Source organism: Macaca nemestrina, chromosome 4 (assembly GCF_043159975.1).
Source record: "Macaca nemestrina isolate mMacNem1 chromosome 4, mMacNem.hap1, whole genome shotgun sequence".
Lineage (NCBI taxonomy): Eukaryota > Metazoa > Chordata > Mammalia > Primates > Cercopithecidae > Macaca > Macaca nemestrina.
In genome coordinates this window covers 129,470,051-129,492,522 of record NC_092128.1, presented here as the reverse complement: position 1 = coordinate 129,492,522, position 22,472 = coordinate 129,470,051, and the positions used below count along the sequence as shown (strand labels likewise).

Here is a 22,472-nt window from a genome sequence, read left to right as displayed (position 1 = left end):
GGCAACTTAGCCATTCCAGCCTTTATGCTTTGAAGAGCCCAAGCTGACTGGGGGCAGAAAGGATCTCCTAGCACAGTACAGGTGCTCTAAAAAGAAATGGCCAGACTATCTGTTAAAGCAGTCCCCCAATCTTGTTCCTCCTCACTGCAAAGTACTTCCCAACCAGGGTCTCCAGCTACCACCACTGGTGCTCTTTGGTCAATGGAGTTTTGAATCATCTTTGGGATACAGTTCCTAGAGGGAAGAGTGAGCTACCATTTTTGCTGTTTGTGTGACTTAGCTGTTCCAGTCTCTGGCTTTGGAGAGTCCAAATAAACTGGGGGTGAAAGTGGCACCTCTGCACAGCAGAGCTATCCTACAAAAACATGGCTAGACTGCTTTTTTTTTTTTTTTTTTTTTTTTTTGAGACGGAGTCTCAGTCTGTTGCTAGGCTGGAGTGCAGTGGCATGATCTTGGCTCACTGGAACCTCCGCCTCTTGGATTCAAGCAATTCTCCTGCCTCAGACTCCCAAGTAGCTAAGACTACACAGGTGCATGCCACCACACCTGGCTAATTTTCTTTTTTTGTATTTTAGTAGAGATGGAATTTCACCATGTTGCCCAGGCTGGTCTTGAACTCCTGAGCTCAGGCAATGCACCTGCCTCGGCCTCCCAAGGTGCTAGGATTACAGGCGTGAGCCACTGCACCCAGCCTACACTGCTTTCTTAAGTGGGTCCCCAATCGTGTTCTCCTCACTGGCTAAGACTTTTCAACAAGGGTTTCCCAGTACCTCCTACAGGTGCTTTGGGGCTGGAAACAGGTCTATACCTCCCTAGGATGGAGCTCTTAGAGAAAAGGGCATGCTGCCATTGTTGCTGTTTTGCAGAATTCAGTGGTGTTAAAGTCAGATACTGGAAAATCTGAGGTGACTAGAAACTGCAGTGGACACCAGCACACTGCAGCAGCCCTTCAGAAAAGTGGCCAGATTGTGATGTGAGTGCCTTTTCTCATATATTCTCACTGGGCAGGTTCTCCAGACCTGGGCCACTAGCCAATTTTTTCCAGAGCTATTGAGCCAGTAGCAACTTAGTAACTCCTGGGACAGAGCCTCCAGGGGCAACTGAAAATATTTCTGCCACTGCCTCTGCAGTAGAACTGTCCTTGATACCCTCAGACTCATGAAAAATCCAAAACTCTAAGTGTCTTACTCACACCTCAAACAACCTGCAGTTTACCCAAGAAGAGGGGGCCAGTCCATCCTCCATGGGTCCCACAAACAACACACTGCTCATCACCAAACAGTGAACAACTGACTTGGCCAAAAGCACAGATCCTCCATCCTGGGTGGACTGCACTGAGTGGTTGCTGGCCTACACATCTCTGAGATGCATCCCCCAGAAGTCAAGCAAAGAGGTGGGGCAGCAAACCAACTCATGTGGTGCCCAGAGGGTTGAGCGCAAGAGCATCTGTAATAAAGTGTGGCCACTGATGGCCATATCTCCAGGCTCAACTTTCTCCCATAAGAGTCTTTATCCTTAGAACTGTTGGACCTAATTTCTGCAGGATGGTCTTGCAAATCTGAAGAAGCTGGTCCAACTGAGCACTCCTTGGTCTGCTGGCCTCTCCCAGGGACCCAGTCTGGCCACAGCTGCTTACAGAGCAGTCTCAGGTACATTAGGAGCCCAGACCAGAGCACATGCACTGGTGGGCCATGCCTGACCCATGAAGAGCTCCAGCAAGGCAGCCCCTATGACTGCACCAGCCCACGTGTTTCTTCCCCATACTGCAACTTCCCAAGACCATGGCAACTCCCTATATGACTTTGCTGGCATATGTCTGCAAAGGTGAGTTTGGCTTTGCTTGTCCCACCATCATATGGAAATGCAATATGCCCCTGCAACCCCCAGCAATTGCCATTGTAGATGAAGCTTTGGTGAGTAGAGAGCTAGAAAGTCCCACTCTGGCCTTTGTGGTAACACTGTGTGGAGAACAGGGTATCTTCCCACACTCTGAACAATCACTGCTTCTTGGGGGACACAGAGGAGGCATCAAAACCTTCACTGGCCAGCATCCTGCCCCAAGCCAACATCACCCTTAGTGCAACAGCACACACAGTCTCTCTCGCAGGTAACCCCGACTCCCCTCCCCGCTGCTTTGCTCCTGTCACTGAGGTAAATACCCAAAAAGACAGGCAGAAACCCCATATCCACCAGCACTCTGCTACAGCTGTGGCATCTTAGTTCCAGAGAGTGGCAGATTCCAAATCACAAGGAGCCACAGAACACAGCTGGGGCTCAATACAAGTCCCCCAGAGTTAGAGCATACAGACTCTTGAGTTGTGAGCTGAGCATTGCCTCCTCTCCACCAAAAAAACAACTCCCAGTAACAAAGCTTGTTGGCTGAATCCACCTTTTACCACAATCAAATACTCAAGACCATCAAATAGGATCCAGAAAACCAAAACCCCATTCAAGGTTCAGCAACTTCAAAGATATCCCCACAGAGATGAGAGAAAATCAGTGCAAAAATGTTGAAAACACAAAAAACCAGAGTGACTTCTTTCATCCAAATGACCAAATTACATTTCCAGCATGGCCTAAGATGACAGAAGCAAAACTCAGAATATGGATAGAAACAAACTTCATTGAGCTACAAAAGTAAGTTGCAACCCAATGCAATGAAAGCCAAAATTGCAGGAACTGATGGAAAAAAAAAACCAGTCTAGAGAAAAATATGGCCAAAGTAATAGAGCTGCAAAACACAATACAAAATCTTCATAATGTAATCACAAGTATTAATAGAAGAATACGCCAGGCAGAGGGAAGAATCTCAGAGCCTCAAGACTGGCTTTCTGAAATAAGACAGACAAGAATAGTGAAGAAAGCATAAAGCAGAATGAACAAAACCTCTAAGAAATATGGGATTATGTGAAGAAACTAAATCTATGATTAAAGAGAGTGCCTGAAAGCAATAGGGAGTATGAAAACAACTTGAAATACTATTTCAGGATAACATCCATGAGAACTTCCCTAACCTAGACACAGAGGCCAACATTCAAAGGCAGAAAATGTGGAGAACCCCGGTGAGATACCCCACAAGGTGGTCATCCCCAAGATACATACTCATGAGATTCTCCAAGATGAAAATCAAAGAAAAAATATGTTAAAGGCAGCTAGAGAGAAAGGCCAGGTCACCACTAAAAAGACGCCCATCAGACAACAATGAACCTTTCAGCCAAAATCCTACAAGTCAGAAGAGATTAAGGGCCAATATTCAGTATTCTTAAAAAAGAATTCTAACTCAGAAGTTCATATCTAGCCAAAGTAACCTTCAGAATGAAAAAATAAATATGATCATATTCAGGTAACCAACAGCTGAGGAAATCTGTTACCACAAGACCTGACTTACAAGAGCTTCTGAAGAAAGCACTAAATAAGAAAGACTATTACTAGTCACTACAAAAACATACTAAAGTACACAAACTGCTGACACGATAAAGCCACCACATAAAAAAAATGTGCAAAATAGCCAGCCAAGATCATACTGACAGAATCAAATCCACGCAATATGAATACTAACCCTAAATGAAAATGGGCTAAACGCCCCAATTAAAAAACAGAGTAGCAAGCTGAATAAAGAATCAAGATCTAACGGTATGCTGTAATCAAGACACCCTTCTCAAATAAGCTCAAAAGAAAGGGAAAAAGAAAAATCTACCAAGCAAATAGAAAACAGAAAAAGAGCAGGGATTCCAATCCTAGTTTCTGGAAAAAGAAACTTTAAGTCTACACAGATTAAAAAAAAAAAAAAAAAAAAAAAAAAAGACAAAGAAGGGCATTACATAATAGTAAAGGGGTATATATGCACCCAACACAAAAGCACCCAGATTATAAAGCAAGTTCTTAGAGACCCTCCAAGATGTTGAATGTTCTTCAACAGTCATTACATTTATACTGCATTTGCTCAGCATTAAGCCTCTGATGTTGAACACACTATGATGACTTGTTAAAGCCTTCTCCACATTTTTAACACTGTGGAGCTTCTCTCTAGTATGAATTCTCTTATGTCTAATGAAGTGTGAGAACGAGCTCGATGCTTTGCCACATTCTTCTCATTTGTAGGATTTCTCTCCAGTGTGAATTCTCTTATGATTAGTAAGGACTGAGAAGCTCTTAAAGGTTTTGCCACATTCTTCACATTTGTAAGGTCTCTCTTCCATATGAATTCTCTTGTGGTTAGTAAGGGTTGAGGAGCAGGTAAAGGCTTTGCCACATTCTTTACAGATGTAGGGTTTCTCTCCAGTATGAATTCTCTTATGTTGACTAAGGGCCAAGATACACATAAAAGCCTTTCCACATTCATTACATTTGTAGGGTTTCTCTCCAATATGAATTCTCTTATGTTGACTAAGGGAGAAGATCGATGTAAAAGCTTTTCCACATTCATTACATTTGTAGGGTTTCTCTCCAGTATGAATTCTCTTATGTCGAGCAAGGTGTGAGAACCACCTGTAGGCTTTGTTACATTCTTCACATTTATAGGATCTCTCTTCCATATGAATTCTCTTGTGGCTATTAAGGGTTGAGGAACGGGTAAAGGCTTTGCCACATTCTTCACAGATGTAGGGTTTCTCTCCAGTATGAATTCTCTTATGATGACTAAAGGCCTAGATACGCGTAAAAGCCTTTCCACATTCATTACATTTGTAGGGTTTCTCTCCAGTATGAATTCTCTTATGTTGACTAAGGGAAGTGAGCCATGTAAAAGCTTTTCCACATTCATTACATTTGTAGGGTTTCTTTCCAGTATGAATGATCTTATGTTTAGCAAGGTGTGAGAATCACCTGTAGGCTTTGTTACATTCCTCACATTTGTAGGGTCTGTATTCCGTATGAATTCTCTTGTGGCTATTAAGAGTTGAGGAGCGCATAAAGGCTTTGCCACATTCTTCACAGTTGTAGGGTTTCTCTCTGCTATGAATTCTCTTATGTTGACTAAGGGCCGAGATACATGTAAAAGTGTTTCCACATTCATTACATTTGTAGGGTTTCTCTCCAGTGTGAATTCTCTTATGTTTAGTAAGGTCTAAGAAGCATGTAAAGGTTTTGCCACATCCTTCACAGGTGCAGGGTTTCTCTCCAGTATGAATTTTCTTATGTCAACTAATGGCTGAGATCCACATAAAAGCTTTTCCACATTCATTACATTTGTAGGGTTTCTCTCCAGTATGAATTATCTTATGTTTAGCAAGGTGTGAGAACCACCTGTAGGCTTTGTGACATTATTCACATTTGTAGGTTCTGTCTCCAGTATGAATTCTCTTGTGTTTAATAAGGGTTAAGGAGCAGGTAAAGGTTTTGCCACATTCTTCACATTTGTAGGGTTTCTCTTCAGTATGAACTCTATTATGTTTAGTAAGGTTTGAGAACTTTTTAAAAACTTTAGCACATTCTTCACATTTATAGCATCTCTCTGCAGTATGGATTATCTTCCGTATGGTAAAATCTGACAACCTACAGTCTTTGCCACATTCTTCACATTTCTAACATTTCTCTCTGCTAAAAATTTTCTTATGTTCAGTGAAGATTGAGCACAACTCCAAAGCTTTGCAACATTTATTACATTGACAGGTTTTGCTATGGGTAGTTGACAAACATCAATCAACGCCATTGTAACTGCTTTTCTGCCCCTTGCAACTACCCACACTTTGGTAGTCTTTCTTTAAATATAAAGTATTAAGGTCACAGCTTCCATGCTTTCTAAGAATCACCTTTTGAAATGAATCTTTTATGTCATGCTCAGGCAATACCTCTGTAGTAAAATGAAAAGAGCCAGTTGAAAAAAAAAAAAGAACAAAATTTCTCCCTCATTACACTCAGGTGAATACACTTTCCAAATATAGAACTACACAAAGCACATTAACAAGGTGGCACAATAAAATATCACAGGCTGTTAATTCCTTTATAGACATATAAACTTAACAGAAATATACTGACCAAAATGCCTTTGTGAGAAGTCTAAGAAGCACCCCAAGTGAGCAAAATGCAAAGAACCACACAGAAGTGTAATAAAAGTATTTCATATTTACCCACCACAGCCATTCTTCATCCCATGATGACCTTAAATATACACTCCCAACTCCTGTCTTCCCCCTCCAAAACTAAATAAAATAGTGATACCTATGTCCATGCTTCTGGCTTTTTGAGACTTTACCAAAGACTAATTTCTGTATTCCATGACAGTGTTGAAAGGAAAGGTGGTATACTTTGACAGTTTCGGACAGCGGAGACCAAAGGTAAATGACTGTTACAAGAGAGGAAAGACTTCAGTATCACAGACAGACAATGGATATAGCAAGTGACTACAGGATCTCAATAAGAAACATGAGGAATGGCCAGGAGCAGTGGCTCATGCCTGTAATCCCAGCACTTTGGGAGGCTGAGGCGGGCAGACCACCTGAGGTCAGAAATTCAAGACCAGCCAGGTCAACATGGTGAAACCCATCTCTACTAAAAATACAAAAATTAGCTGAGTGTGGTGGCAGGCACCTGTAATCCCAGCTACTCAGAAGGCTGAGGCAGGAGAATCACTTTAACTCAGGAGGTGTGGGTTGCAGTTAGCCAAGATCACGCCATTGCACTCCAGCCTGGGCAACAAGACTGAAACTCTGACTGGAAAAAAAAAAAAAAAAGGGAAATCTTTTTTAACTAAAAACACATTCCCAGAGAAAATATCCCTAGTACCAGCTTGACAGACTCCAAGAATCTCCAGCCAAAAAAACTGGTATCATATTCCCCCAGACAAAAGCCACTTAATAAAGATCTTGACATGTGGCTTTTTATTATACAAATTAGAACCTAAGATTACAACAAAAAAATTCTAAGCAAGAATGCTATATCCAGCAAAAGTGTCCTTCAAAAGGAAAAAAAAAAATCTAACCATATTATGATCTATATCAAGACCTAATTATGTCATGTCTTCAAGAGACTCACTTCAGAGCTAACAAAAAAAATAGACTGAAAATGTCTGGATGAAAAACACATTCCATGCAAGTGTTAACCAAATGAGAGGAGAAGAGGTAACAATTTATTAACTCGAAAACTCTCATATTTCATATAATTGAAGTCAAAAGTCACAAGAGAGAAAGTAGGACATTCAATTATAGCAGGAGGGTTCATTCACTCAGAATCTATAAATATATCTGACAGTTTTCACAGACACATAGAGCAAACATTAACGGAATTTAAGCAAAATTAGACAGCAATATAATAATGGAAGGATACATCAATACCTCACTTTCAGGAATAAATAATAAAGACAGAATATCAATAAAGGAACAAAAAACTTGAATGCACTACAAAATAATTACACCTAACAAATGTACAGACAGCAAAATACACATTCTTTTCAATTACTCATGAAACATTTTCCTAGATAGACCACCTGTGACACCACAAAAGTAGTCTTAACAATTTTTTAATTGAAATTTTACAGTTATTTATGGCCTAAGTGGAATGAAACTAGAAGTAACAGAAGAAATGCTGAAACATTTAAAAATATATAAAAATTAAAACACACACTCTTTTGCTTTTATTTTTTTGTTTTGAGATGGAGTCTCACTCTGCCATCAGGCTGGAGGTGCAATGGCATGATCTCGGCTCACTGCAACCTCCACTTCCCAGGTTCAAGCGATTCCCCTGCCCCAGCCTCCCAAGTAGCTGGGACTACAGACGTACACTCCCATGCCCAGCTAATTTTTTTGTATTTTAGTAAAGACAGGGTTTCACCAGGTTGGCCAGGATGGTCTCAATCTCCTGACTTCATGATCTGCCCACCTTGGCCTCCCAAAGTGCTGGGATTAAAGGCGTGAGCCACCACACCCAGCCAGCAACACACTTCTGAGCATGCTCTTTTTCAAGGGTTGGAAGACATAATATTGGGAAGATGTCCATGCCGCTTAAAGTGACCCACACATTCAACACACCCCTTTTCAATTCTAAATTTTACTTTTCCAAAAATAGAAAAAAAAAAACCTCACAAAATTACACAAGATCTCAAGGGACTATGAAAAGCCTGACAATCTTTAAATAGAAGACAAATATTGGAAGCATTACACTTAATAATTTTCAAACACAAAACTAACCTATAGTAATCAAAGCACTTTGGTATTGGTATAAAGGTAGAACACCAATTGGTATAAAGGTAGAACACCAAAGTAATGAAACAAAATGCAGCACAGACATAAACTCTGGAATATATGGTCAAGTGAGTTATTTGCACACCACACTGAAGCATTATTCACAAAAGCCAATAGGTAAAATTAGTTTAAACTTTCCTTACCAAATGGATAAATATAATTTAAAATACAAAAAAAAAGAATATTAATTAGCTTTTTAAAAAGCAAGAAATCTTCTAATATCTATTATAAAGACAAATTTTGAAGACATCATGCTAAATTTAATAAGCCAGACACACACACACACACACACACACAAATACTGTATGAATCTACTTACATGGAATATCTAAAATAGTTACATTCTTAAAAATAGAAAATAGAATGATGTTTGTAAAGGTCCAGACAATGGGAAAAATCAGTAGTGGATTCATGAGTATAGCATATTTCTTCTATAAAAACAAAAATGCTCTAAAGATATGTTGCTAACAAAGTCAATATACTTAACAAAGCTGAACTACATAATTGAAAACATTAAAGATTATAAATGTGCTTTCTCTCTCTCTCTTTCTCTCTCTCTCTCTCTCTCTCTCTATATATATATATATATTTTTTTTTTTTAAGATGGAGTTTCACTTTTGATGCCTAGGCTGGAGTGCAGTGGCACAATCTCGGCTAACTGCAACCTCTGCCTCCCGGGTCCAGGCGATTCTCCTGCCTCAGCCTCCGGAGTAGCTGGGATTACAGGCACGTACCACCACACTTGGCTAATTTTGTATTTTTACTAGAGATAGGGTTTCACCATGTTGGCCAGGCTGGTCTTGAACTTCTGACCTCGGGTGATCCACCCTCCTTGACCTACCAGAGTGCAGCAATTACAGGTGTGAGCCACCACGCCTGGCCCTTGTATTTTTCACAATTAACAACAAAACAATCATTGACTAATAACAATAACAGCAACAAAAAGCAAATACACAAGTCATAAAATGGGGGCAATGTTTTACACAGGCAAATAAACACAGAAATAATTATATTGGCAATATATGGATGACTGATTCATATTGGTATATTATGCACTGCTAAGTTTTGGGATATTGCTGCTACTACTCAGGTAGATAGCACAGTACCCAACAGGTAGCTTTTCAGGTCTTGTCTCTTTACTCTCTTCCTCCTCTAGTGGTCCCCAGCATCTATTGTTTCCATCTTTATATCCATGTATACCCAATATTTAGCTCTCTTATAAGTAAGAACATGCCGTATTTGGCTTTCTATTTTTGCATTAATTTACTTCAGATAATGGCTTTCGGCTGCATGAATGTTACAACAAAGAACATAACTTTTTTTGACTGTGTAGTATTTCACAGCATATAGGTACCACATATTTATCCAATCCACCACTGATGGGCAACCAGATTGATTTCATGTCATTGCTATTGAAGACAATAAAGTTTGAATCACTAGTACATAGTGAAAGCAATAACATTTTAAAGAAAATGCATTACAATCATTCATAAAAAACTTTGAAGAGAAAATATGAAGAAATAGGCTCTTAACACTGGACATATCTATTATGTCATTAATATATAGCTGCTATTTTAGCACAAAATGTAAAGGCAATAAGGTGACCTTTGGAAGCAAAGCAAAGCATTACATTACTAAATAATATAAACAACATAAATATAGTACAATATGATATAAAATAAAATGAACAATTAGAAATAAGTTTATACAATTATGTAGACAAAGTTTGAGAAAAGTTGATGAAAATACTGATAACTTTTTGTATGTAGTAAACATAAACATATAAAAAAGATTTTAATATATGTGGTGTGCCTATTAATTATCTAATTCACTTTTCATATAACATACATTTAAGCACATTAGCTCAGAACTTGTGAAATTACAGGCATAGTTGGTATACAGCAAACCAGAAAGAAAAAATACATATATAGGACACAGCCCTAGGAATCTTCATAGTAAAGATAAAATTTAAAAAATAATAGTTATTAATAGGTAACAATTTGGAAATTATATGCTGGACAGTGTTCTAAGTAACCTATGGTATTAGTGTTTTTAGGAATTCTGTGAGCTGGGTAGATAAAATCAACTATTCCACAGTAGAGGTATTTGCCATATAGCATTTAAATTTCTAAACTTAGTTCCTGCTTTAAAAAAGATACTTTCAAAGTGAAATAGGTGTTTAGATTTTCTTATACTTAATCAGATGCTTTAGGCTCTGATAAAAGTTCTCACTTTCATTTTCTGTATAATGAATTGACTGGAAATTATAAAGCAGAAAACATATGACATCTGTCCCTAGCCTCTCTCAAATCTCTTGACCAAATCTCAATGTCTTCCTACTTCTCTCACAGATGTCTAACATAAGGCACAAACAGATTTTTAAAAACAGCTTAACATAGTGGTCTCCAAAAATTTGCACAAATTTTCCAGATCCCTCAAAGAAACAGAAGAGCAGTTAGATCATTTAGAACCTCACAACATAAAAAGAGGAGTTTGTCTCTCACTGTGAATGCACCAGCAGATTATTAAATGAACTGAAGACTTAAGAGAATTCAAAAGCCTAATAAGCATACATCAAACGATTTTCTTCTGTGACAGTAAGAGGCTTTTCAAGAATCAATTCCATTGGAGAACAGCTTCCCAATCCACATTTTAAACTCTTGTTTTCTCCTTCACCTTTGGACATTTCACATATGTTATCTGCTAAATCATTCATACCTATCTGAGTGTATGGCTATTCTCTCCACTCTTCTCAAATTCCAGTAATATTTTCTATGCTGCAGAAGGTAACCAGGTCTAGCTTAAAGACTTTCCAGCACAACCTTTCTTTCCCTCAACAGCAACTGGGCTAAGTAAAGCACAATCAACTCCCAGTATTACCCTCAGGAGAGATCTAGAACAGTGGGTCTGTTTAAAGTTCTGAAATTATAGGAGATGGTCTAATCTCCCTTAATATGAAAATGCTGGAGTAATGAGAATTATAGCTTGCATGTACTAGATGAAAGATGAATGCTTGTTGCAATAGTAGAGGAACTGCAATGCCACAGTCAACCAGGGAAGCAAAAAATTATAGGATCTGAAAAGAAAACAAGAAAAAAAATCTCCTTAACTTAGAAGTTACACACAAAAGTCCAAAGACACAAATGAGAACATGTTTGTCAAGCCTGGCTCACTGCTTTAGCCAGTCTTTAAGCAAGTCTTTAAATATTAGATTAGATGGCTGTTTTCAAGTTTCCAAATTTCATAAAAGGATCACATGACATAAAAAAAGAAAATATACCCCATTTGAAGAAATAAATTTCCAAAACTCAATCCTTAAGAAAAGAAGATCTTTGCATTATCTGACAAAGATGTCAAAATAATGATACTAAGTATGCTCAATAAGAACAAAAACAAAAGAACCCAGAAGAAATTGTGGAACAGAGAAATAATTGTTGAAAAACTGTGTAGAGTCACAACAGAATAATTGACCAGAAAACGAAAATCAGAAAACTAAAGACATGTTATTTATAAATATTGAGTCATGAAAAACAAAAACAAAAAAAATTGAAAAACATCAACATGGAATATGTAACTTATTAGATATCATCAAGGAGACCAATATATTCATGAAAGGATTCTTTGAAGAAGAATGCAAGGGAAAAGTCATAGGTAGAGAGGTTATTTGAAGAAAAAAGGGACTAAGAAGTTCCCAAATTTCAAGGTGATGAAAAAAAAATGCTACCAACCAAGGATACTTAATCTGGGAGAAATTTACTTTAACAATAAGAAAAAAATAAAGACTTTCTAATATGAACAAAAGGTAAGGGTGTTCATTACCCTTAGAAGAGTCTTATAAGAAATACTACACGGAGTCCATTATGTTGACAGACATGGTGGTTCACACCTGTAATCCTAACAACTTTGTAGGCTAAGGCAGAAGCAGCATCATTTTAGGCCAGGAGTTTGAGACCAGCCTGGGTGATATGGTGAGACCCCTTCTCAAAGAAGAGACCATCATAATAATTTTGTTTTTCAGGGAGAGGGTTTTAAAACCTGCTAGGGCTAAAGATTGATTGGAGTCATTTCGAAAAGGCAGGACCTCATTCAGGTGGCAAACGTGAAAACCCTTGGTCTTGGCTGCAGACTAAGAAATGGGTCACCTATTTTGACCCCAGTTAAAACTCTGCCGTGACTCCATAACCATCTCCAGTTCCTTCCACCCATAGTCTAGGAATGGTTCTGCACATCCAGGGTCCCAGAGAAAGATGCCTATTTGTGGTTACAGCGGTAGGTCTGCAGACCTTGGCCTTTACTGTGCTCTCTGAAACAGTTCAGTGACTCAGTTTCAGCATGGATAGTCACAGTTTGTGGCCAGTTCTGCCAACCTAAGTACACAGAGAGTGACCTGGGGAAATCCTGCCACATACTCAGTAAGAAACACACATCAGGCCCACCACATACCAACCCTAAAGCACAACATTGCCCTAGAGCTAGCCCTACAGATCAAAGTCCTAAACACAATTCAGTCTGCCAAGAAATAACACATGATTAACAACTACCCAGGCTCCTGGTAACAAACCCACAAAAGGCAAACTCCACAACAGAACAAGAAGTAGCCATGTGACCCACGTATAACCCCTCTGCACTGCATACCCAAAAAGATTCTATCAGCTAATTGACCCAAGATAAGATTTTTATCTGCTGAAATAAGTCTATAAAATTGGAAAATTTAGATTCAATAAATCCCTTATTAAAATTTTAGTAAAATTTTTCAAAGTAATAGAAAATACAATCTTAAAATTTATATGGAATTACAAGAAACTTTGAGTAGCCAAAGCAGTTCTGAGAATTAAAAACAAAGCTAGGGACATTATACTTTCTGATTTTAAACTACATTTGAAGACTATTGTAATAAAAACAGCATGATCTGTGCATAAAAATGCACATTGATATCAGTGGAGCAAAATGGAGAGCCCAGAAACAAATCCATCCTTGTAAGATCAACCAATCTTTGACACTGAGGCACTGAGAATACACTATGCAGAAAGTACAGTCTCTTCCATGATTAGGGCTGGGAAAAGGGAATACCCACAAGTAAAAGAATAAAATTAGACCATTTTTCTTACACTGTATTTAAAAATTAACTAAATATAAAATAAGGACTCTAATGTATGACAAAATTCTTAATAATCTTAAAAGAAAACATATTAAAAAACCTTAATATTGGTCTTCAAAATAAGTTTTGGGATACGACAGCAAAAGCACAGCAATAAAAGCAAATACAGACAAATTAAGCTGCATCAAACTGAAACACTTCTGCACAACCAAAAAAAAAAATAGAATAAGAAAACCATACCTGATAAGTGGTTAGAATCAAAAATATATAAGAAACTCATACAAATAAAAGGTAACAACTATAATAATAATAATAATAATAACAAGATGTAAAAGATAAGCCAAAGACTAAATGTTTATTCATGAAAACATTTAATGGGGCAACAGGTATATAGAAAGGTGCTCAATGTCACCAATCTGGCAGATGCAAACTAAATTCATGGTAAGATACTACTTTATATCTGTCAGGATTGCTAATATCAAAAAGAAGATTTATAACAAGTGTTGACAAGAATATATTAAAGAAAAGAAATGCTTTACCTTCATGGTGATGTGTAATTTTTTAGAGACATTATGAAAACCAGTATGAAGGTTCTTTAAAAATTTTTTAAATAGTACTACTGTACAATTTAGCTATCTCATGTCTGCATATACAATAAATTTACTATCTCAAAGAAATACCAGCAGCTCCGTGTTCATCGAAGCATTTTTTGCAATTGTCAAGATAGGAAAGCAATCTAAAGTGTTTGTGGAAACTGACTGCACAAAGAAAACATGGTATATATACAAAACAGAATATTATTCAGCCATAAAAAGTAATAAAACCCTGCCATTTCCACAACATGGATGGACCTAGATAACATTATGCTAAGTGAAACATGAAAGAAACACAAAGTATAATCTCACTTCTATGGAGAATATAAGGTTGGACTCCTAGAAGAGAGTACAGAGGTGAGTGCTAGGCCCTGGAGGTGGGGAAAGTGGGACATGTTGTTCAAATGGTACAAATGTTCAGTTAAAGACAAATAAGTTATGGTAGCCTAATGTACAGCTTTATGACTATAGAAAGTAATACTGTTAGGTATGCTGAAAATTTGCTGAGAGATCTTAATTGTTCTCACTACAAAAAGGTAAGTATGTAAGGTCATAAATGTGTTTGTTCACTAATTTGATTGTATTAATCATTTCATTATGTATACAGATATAAAATCAATACACTGTATACAATATATAGGTATTCGATTATTTGTGAAAAAAATTTGTTACTGAGATTATATACATGTGTCATATGCATACATAAATGTGTTTATAAATATATACACATATGAATGAGTCACAGTAAGCTTTATACTAAATAAAATCACAAAATGATGTTATTTAAAATAAAGTTAAAATTGAGAGTTTAATACGTACTCAGCAATGTTTCAAGCTCCCCAGTGACATAGTATATTTAATAAATGTATGAAGTAGATACACTGAACTATATTACAGTTAAGGACTTTGGCCACATTTACCAATATTTGCTTATATGAAAAGAATAATATTTGAAGTAACACAATTTTAGAGTTGTTTCATTTAGGGAGATGCTTACTGTTTTGATATAATTACTGAGTATAAATTTCCATAAAATCACATTTGAAGCCTCCAGAGAATAGAAAATTATAAACCAGCAAGCATACATCTTTTTGTGGTGTTCCTGGGATTTCTGATCCAAACTGCAATTATCCCAAAACTTATATATTTAGACATTATCCAAAAAGAGAACTTAAAAAATGGTTTAATATAGAGTTTCTCAAAAATACTGATATTGCTGTTTCTCCCAAGCAATGGAAAAGCAGTCAAATGACACATTTTCTTTTAAGCCAGGAAAAAGACTTTCATTAACACTGTAAACTCAAAGAAAAAAAAAAACAAAAAAACAGCAACAACAACAAAGCACATTACTGAAGGGAAAGTACAGTGCTTGGAAAATTCACAAGAACGGGACAAAAAATTCCCCTATGTTAAAGCGAGAGAAAGAAATGAAGGCTTCTCAGAAACTATTTCCACTGGAGCAGAGTTTCTGGAAGCATGTTTAAAGGTCTGGCTTCCTCCTTGACATTGGGTTCCGTCATTTGTGTCATTTGCTTCATTCACTCCCACCTACCTGGGTGTTTGGCTACTGTCTTCTGTCTCTTCACATTCCAGGGCTTTCTTCGCTCCAGACAGGTAATCAAGTCTGGCTTAAAGATAGCAAGACCTGTTTTAATAGAAAAAAATAACATGACTCTTGCTAGGATAATCCGATTACCAATCTTGTACTATGCTGTGCTCAGTAGAGAAGAAAGAATATTATAGAAGACTCTAGAAAATTAATTCCAATTTACTGTTTCGTAATATGAACTTTAGAATATTTAGAAAGCATTTTAAATTTGTGAGTTCTCAGCTCTATTACACAGTAATACTGAATCAAAAGTCAGTTGTGAAAATTGCATTTTTAAGTGTGGGTAACAATATTTTATGCTATTAAATTTCTGATATTACCACTAATTTAGACTGAAGTATACAGATGAGCTCAAAAAAGGGAAAGATTAATGTTGAGATGAAACATCTTAAAGCTTGTATTTTCTACCTGAACAGATACCCAATTTTTTCTTTTTGAAGCAGGATTCTGGAACTCATTTACGCAAAGCAGAACTTCCAAAAAAAAACCCCCCCCCAAAAAAAACAAAAACAAAAAGAACAATAAAATATTTAATGTAGAATGTGAGTTGTATATTGGAGTTATTCTCACCCAAGGAGACCAGGTTTCTGTAGTTCTCTAACATCACATCCCTATACAAATGCTGCTGAGCAAAGTCCAGGCATTCCCACTCTTCTGGGGAGAATTCTACGGCCACATCCCTGAATGTCAACACTCTCTGAAAAACAAAACATATTTACCAAGTGACCATAGAAAGAATTCTTGATTTGACATCAGGTAAAATGAGAGTAAAGAGAGCTGGTTCTGACTTACATGAGTTACCGAAGTTATCTAATAGGATACTTTCTAGCACAGAAATATTCTCTAATGTATTTTTAACTCTGAGAAAAGATGGCATAAGATCATGAAACCAGTGGATATACAATACTTTTCTTGATGATACTGTATAAAATAAAGGACATTAACACAGGCATGTACATTTCTTAATGCTATATTTACATAATACAAGATGAGTTGTCTATACTTCCCAAATGGAAACTTCATGGTGAGTTAAAAGCATACTTCTCAAATCTTATTCTCAAATCAATGAACAGGAGATCTTGTTAAAATGTAGATTTTGACTCTGAAGATCTAGGGTAAAGCTTGAGTTTCTGAATTGATAAATAGTTTGCCAGTGGTATCACTGCTTCTGGCCCAAGGAAAATATTTTGTCAAAAATTCACTAAGTGGCACAGCCTAGGTGTTTAGTTTATTTGGCCAATAAAGAAAGATGAGAGCCTTCGTTTTCCATAGGAAGCTATATGCAAAGAGAAGGTAAGAAGAGCTATCAGATTAAATGTGGTTTAATCTTGTTCTTGCACATCACTTGCTAAAACTCCCCAAAGTACCTATTAAAAATAAATAGTAAAATAATTAACCCTAGAGTGAAAAAAAAAAGTCAAAGAACATATTTACCAAGTAAATAAATGAAGATCAACTGTATTAAAAGAAATTTGTATCAGGTGCTGATTAACAAAGAAGGATATGACACTACTGTGCTATTATTAACACAAAAAAGGATCAACTTAATCTGAGTCTAGTCATGAAGAAACATCAGTTTTAAGCAAAAACTTAAGCTACAAATATCTCCCATGTTCTGTAATCTCTAATGGTGTGTATAAATAAGTCTTTGTCTTTTTTGGTTAAATTTCTTTTTTTTTTTAAGTTCTGGGATACATGTGCAGAACGTGTAGTTTTGTTACATAGGTATACATGTGTCAAGGTGGTTTGCTGCACCCATCAACCTGTCATCTACATTTTAAGTTCCACATGTGTTAGGTATTTGTCCTAATGCTCTCCCTCCCCTTGTCCCCAATCCCCTGACAGCCCTTGGTGTGTGATATTCCCCTTCCTGTGTCCATGTGTTCTCATTGTTCAACTCCCACTTATGAGTGAGAACATGCGGTGTTTGGTTTTCTGTTCCTGTGTTAGTCTGTTGAGAATGATGGCTTCCAGCTTCATTCATATCCCAGCAAAGAACACTCTTTTCTATGGCTGCATAGTATCCCATAGTGTTTATGTGCCACATTTTCTTTATCCAGTCTATCATTGATAGGCATGTGGGCTGGTTCCAAGTCTTTGCTATTATAAATAGTGCTGCAATAAACATACATGTGTATGTGTCTTTATAGAATGATTTATAATCCAATCACAGGATTGCTGGGTCAAATGGTATTTCTGATTCTAGATCCTTAAGGAATTGCCACACTGTCCTCCACAATGGTTGAACCAATTTGCACTCCCAAGAATAGCATAAAAGTGTTCCTATATCTCCACATCCTCGCCATCATCTGTTTCCTGACTTTTTAATGATCACCATTCTGACTGGCATGAGATACTATCTCACTGCAGTTTTGATTTGCATTTCTCTAATGACCAGTGATGACGAGCTTTTGAGAAGTGTCTATTCATATCCTTTGCCTACTTTTTGATGGGTTTTTTTTTTCTTGTAAATTTGTTTAAGTTCCTTGTAGATTCTGGATATTAGCCTTTTGTCAGATGGATAGATTGCAAAAATTTTCTCTCATTCTTTAGGCTGCATGTTCACTCTGATGACAGTTTATTTTGCTGTGCAGAAGCTCTTTAATTAGATCCCATTTGTCAATTTTGGCTCTTGTTGCTATTGCTTTTGGTATTTCAGTCATGAAGTCTTTGCCCATGCCTATGTCCTAAAGCCTAGGTTTTCTTCTAAGGTTTTTATGGTTTTACATTTAAGTCTTTAATCCATCTTGACTTAATTTTTCTATAAGGTGTAAAGAAAAGGTCCAGTTTTTTTTTCTGCATTATGGCTAAGCAGTTTTCCCAGCACCATTTATTACACAGGGAATCCTTTTCCCATTGCTTGTTTTCGTCAGGTTTGTCGAAGATCAGATGGTTGTAGATGTGTGGTATTATTTCTGAGGCCTCTGTTCTGTTCCATTGGTCTATATTATCTGTTTTGGTACAAGTACCATGCTATTTTGGGTACTGTAGCCTTGTAGTATAGTTTGAAGTCAGGTAGCGTGATGCCTCCAGCTTTGTACTTTTTGCTTAGGATTGTGTTGGCTATATGGGCTTTTTTGGTTCTATATGAAATTTAAAGTAGTTTTTTTCTAATTCTGCAAAGAAAGTCAAAGGTAGCTTGATGGGAATAGCATTTAATCTATAAATTACTTTGGACAGTAGGGTCATTTTCACGATATTGATTTTTCCAATCCATGAGCATGGAATTTTTTTCTATTTGTTTGTGTCCTCTCTTATTTCCTTGCTTTAGCATACTAGAGAAGAAGTCTCTTCTAATTATTTTTTATTCAGAACTTTCTGAGTTATCCTGGGCAGTAAAGAACATTCTCATTAAATGTGCGTTTTTATAAGCCGTTTTGCATAAATTTAATGGAAGCTAAACAGTATATGGTCTCCTTCACTGATAATCAAGGACCTGATCCCATCTCAAACAAGAATCTTGGGCATCGACACCTTTCCAGGATCTACAGCCACAAAAGGAACATTTGTAATGTTGCAGGCTAAATTCATGGTGACAATTTTTTCATGGCTTATTAAGACCTGGGATATATGGAATAAAGAGAAGGCTCTAGTATATAAGTAAATAGTATTTCTCAGAGCCCCCTGACTAGTATGAGAATAAAAAGTGAAAAAGGAGTTAAACTGATTAGGCAAGAATATCACAAGTAGAGAAGTAAACATTTGCAAGTTCTACACACATGATATTTCAGAAGAAAAAGTGGACACAGTCTCTGACCTGACACACAGTCACCCCAGAATAAGCCATTTCTTTTTCTCTTCCTTCTCTGTGATCCCTTCCAGGTGTGATTATCTGCACAAATTAAACCCGTTTCTTGAGAATACACCTTTGAAGCATCAGTGAAACTCCTTCCCTTGAAACCACTACACCCACAGGCAGAAGGACCTAGAATTGCAGATAAAGTCTGCCTTTGTTTGTCCTTTATCACAGGAGAGGTTCAGAACCAGTAAACTCCTGTATAAAAACAAAATGTGAGTTCCCCCTTTCCAATACTCACTGCCCTTCTCTGCCACAGATGCCAGCAATTTCTACTGCAGCAATGGGAATACGGGTCGCATTGACCTGCCCCTACCAAACCCAAGCAGAGCAGTCTCTATGATCTTTATTTGGGACTAAAACTAAACTCACCTCTCGTGAATGTATCTGAAAGCACTCATGGTTGACCCTGGGCTCACCTTAGCCTCACATGCAGCACTTAATTCAAACAACATGGCTGCAGGGGAAGTGGAACAAGATGACTAAATAGCACCCTCCAGCAACCATCCCCGGAATAAAACACCAAATAGAATGACTACCAAAATAAGCATCTTCATAAGAGCAAAACTCTGGGGAGTGGTCACAGGACCTAGTTTTAGCTTTAGCATCACATGAAAGAGGCACTCAAGAGGGTAGACAAGAAAGCCATTCATTGCCAACAGCACCCCTCCTCCATTCCCGGGCAGTGCAGCTTGGCAGAGAGAGAAAAATCCGTGGGCTTACAGAAGAGAGAGCACAGTGATTGTGAGACTGCAGTAAAACTCAGTGCTGCATGTCACAGCAGAAAGCAACATAGGGCAGAATTCAACCAGAGCCTACGGATGAAGCACTCAGACTAGCCATAGTCAGAGAGGAAGTGTCCATTTCAGTAATCAAAACCTGGGTTTCAGGTAGCCCCATCACCATGGGCTAAAGCACTCTGGGGTTCTAAATAAACTTGAAAGGCAGTGTAAGCCACTGGGACTGCAATTTCTGGGCAAATCCTGGTTTTGTGAGATGCCAACTGGGATGGCCAAGAAAGTGCCTGCATCATCCTTACCCCAGGCACAGGCAGTGCAGTTCACAGCTCCAGGAGAAAATCTTTCTTTCTACTTGAGGAGAGGCGAAAGAAGAGTAAAGAAGACTTTGTCCTGCAACTTGGACATCATCTCAGCCACAGTAGAATACAGCACCAGAAAAAGCCCTGAGGGCCCCCATTCTAGGACTTAGTTCCTGGGTGACAGTTCTAGACATAGCCTGGGCCAGAAGAGAACACACTGCCTTGAAGGGAAGATACCAGTTCTGGCAGATTCATCACCTTGGGCCACGAATAAACATCAGCAGTAACCAAGTAGTATTTGCTGCAGCCCCTGGGTGGTGAGACCCAGTGCAGTGCAATCCAAGCTGTGGCCGCCATGTGGAGAGACTCCTGCTTGAGGAAAAGAGAGGGAAGAGAAAAGAGACTTTGTCTTGAAGCTTGATTACCAGCTCGGCCATAGTGAGGTAGCAGTAACAAGATAGCTCTTGAGGTCTCTGATTTCAGGCCTTGGCTCCTGGATGACATTTCTGGAACTACCCTGGGCCAGAAAAAAACTCACTTCCCTGAAGCAAAAGAAGCAGGCCAGGCAGAGTTCACCACAAGCTGACTGAAGAGCCCCAGGGTCCTCACTGGATATCAGCAGTAGCCTAGCAGTACTTGCTACGGGCTCTGGGTGGTAGTGACCATGAGGAGTGGCTTCTTATGCTTGAGAAAGGAGAGAAAAGAGTAGGAAGGATGTTGTCTCATGGCCTCAGTGCCAGCTAAGCCGCAGCAGAATAAGGCACCAAGTAGATTCCTAAGGTTTCTGACTCCATGTTCTTCCTATCAAATGGCATTTTGCTCTCCCCAGCCCAGGGTGGGTAACAGAGCTCACTGCTTTGAAGGAAAGGACATGAGACTGGCTGGATTCACCACCTACTGACTGAAGAGAACTTGGGTCTGGAGTGAATATCAGCGGTAGCTAGGTAGTGGTCACTCTGGGCCTTATGTGAGAGCCAGTCCTTTGTTGGCTCTGGGTCTGACTTAGTGTAGTCTTAGTAATGGTGGCCACAGGGGTGCTTGTGTTACACCCACCCCAGCTCCAGGCAGCTCAGCACGGAGACAGAAATTCCATTTATTTGACAGAATGTAAAAAAACAGAAAAAGAGTCAGCCTGGTAACCCAGAGACTCTCTTGGTTCTTACCTAAGACCACCAAGGTGGTGCCTCTACAAGTCTCCAAGCATCACCGTGTTATTCAGGTTGGGGTGTCCCCTAATGCAGATATGACTGCAATGATCAAAGACTTAGACTATAACACTCAATTCCCTTTGAATAATTGGAAAGCCTTTCTAAGAAAGTATTAAAAAGCCCAGACTGCAAAGATTAAAATAAACACCTAACTCATTAATGCCCAGACATCAATGAACATCCACAAAAATTAAGACTATTCAGGAAAACACAACCTCATTAAAACTAAATAAGGCACTAGTGTGTAAATCCTGAGAGACAGAGATATGTAACCTTTCAGATAGGAAATTCAAAACAGCTGTTTTGAAAAAGCTCAGCAAAATTCAAAATAACAACAAAAAAATTCAGAATCTGATCCAATAAACTTAACAAATTGATTAAAATCATTTTGAAGTATCAAGCAAAAATTCTGGTGCTTCAAATGACATTGAAGAATGCATCAGAGTCTCTCAACAGCAGAATTGATCAAGCAGAAGAAAGAATTAGTGAGTTTGAACACAGGTTATTTGAAAAGAATAGCCTCGAGAGGGCTAAGAGTTATGGCCTGCAAGGGGTAGAGAAAAAGTTCTGGGTGGAAAGTCTATTCAAAGGTATAACGAGAACTTCCCATACCTAAAAAATTAATATTCAAGTATAAGATGCTTATAGAATACTAAGCACAATTCACTTAAATATGACTACCTGAAGGTCTTTAATAATAAAACTCTCAAAGGTCAAAGATAAAGGATTCTGAAAGCAGCAAGAGAAAAGAAACAACATTCAAACAAGTACCAACATGTTTGACCATGGACTCTTCAGTGGAAATCCTACAGGCCAGGAGATGGTGACATGACATACTTAACATACTGAAGGAAAAATCTTTTATCCTAGAATAATACATCCATCAAAAATATATTTCAACTATTTTTTTAAAAAGAAAACTGATAAACAAGCTGAGAGATTTTATTAACCG

The 22,472-nt window shown here is 37.9% G+C and overlaps 2 protein-coding genes and 1 pseudogene across 2 annotated transcripts; all 3 read right to left on the bottom strand.

Moving 5' to 3' along the window:
* Positions 1–3,791: 3,791 nt before the first annotated feature.
* On the bottom strand, positions 3,792–6,584 carry LOC139362895 (putative zinc finger protein 727). The gene has a single exon (XM_071095247.1). It carries the CDS (start codon positions 4,533–4,535, stop codon positions 4,092–4,094), a length of 444 nt encoding a protein of 147 aa, XP_070951348.1. The 5' UTR covers positions 4,536–6,584; the 3' UTR covers positions 3,792–4,091.
* Positions 5,262–10,893, bottom strand: LOC139362639 (zinc finger protein 736-like; annotated as a pseudogene).
* A 4,513-nt stretch (positions 10,894–15,406) lies between these two features.
* Positions 15,407–20,669, bottom strand: LOC139362638 (zinc finger protein 736-like). The gene is made up of 3 exons (XM_071094146.1): positions 20,550–20,669; positions 16,048–16,174; positions 15,407–15,513 (listed from the first exon to the last, which is right to left on the bottom strand). Exons 1-3 carry the CDS (start codon positions 20,667–20,669, stop codon positions 15,407–15,409), a joined length of 354 nt encoding a protein of 117 aa, XP_070950247.1.
* Positions 20,670–22,472: the final 1,803 nt, after the last annotated feature.

Bases quoted from the DNA above. Each gene is read 5' to 3' on its own strand.
- LOC139362895 (XM_071095247.1), bottom strand. From the start codon at position 4,535: ATGGAAGAGAGATCCTATAAATGTGAAGAATGTAACAAAGCCTACAGG.
- LOC139362638 (XM_071094146.1), bottom strand. From the start codon at position 20,669: ATGGCGGCCACAGCTTGGATTGCACTGCACTGGGTCTCACCACCCAGG. The intron at 16,175-20,549 runs GTATCTTCCCTT...TTTGTTTTTCAG, and splicing joins TGATGAATCTGCCAGAACTG to AGAGTGTTGACATTCAGGGA. The intron at 15,514-16,047 runs GTGAGAATAACT...CTATTAAAACAG, and splicing joins CAGAAACCTGGTCTCCTTGG to GTCTTGCTATCTTTAAGCCA.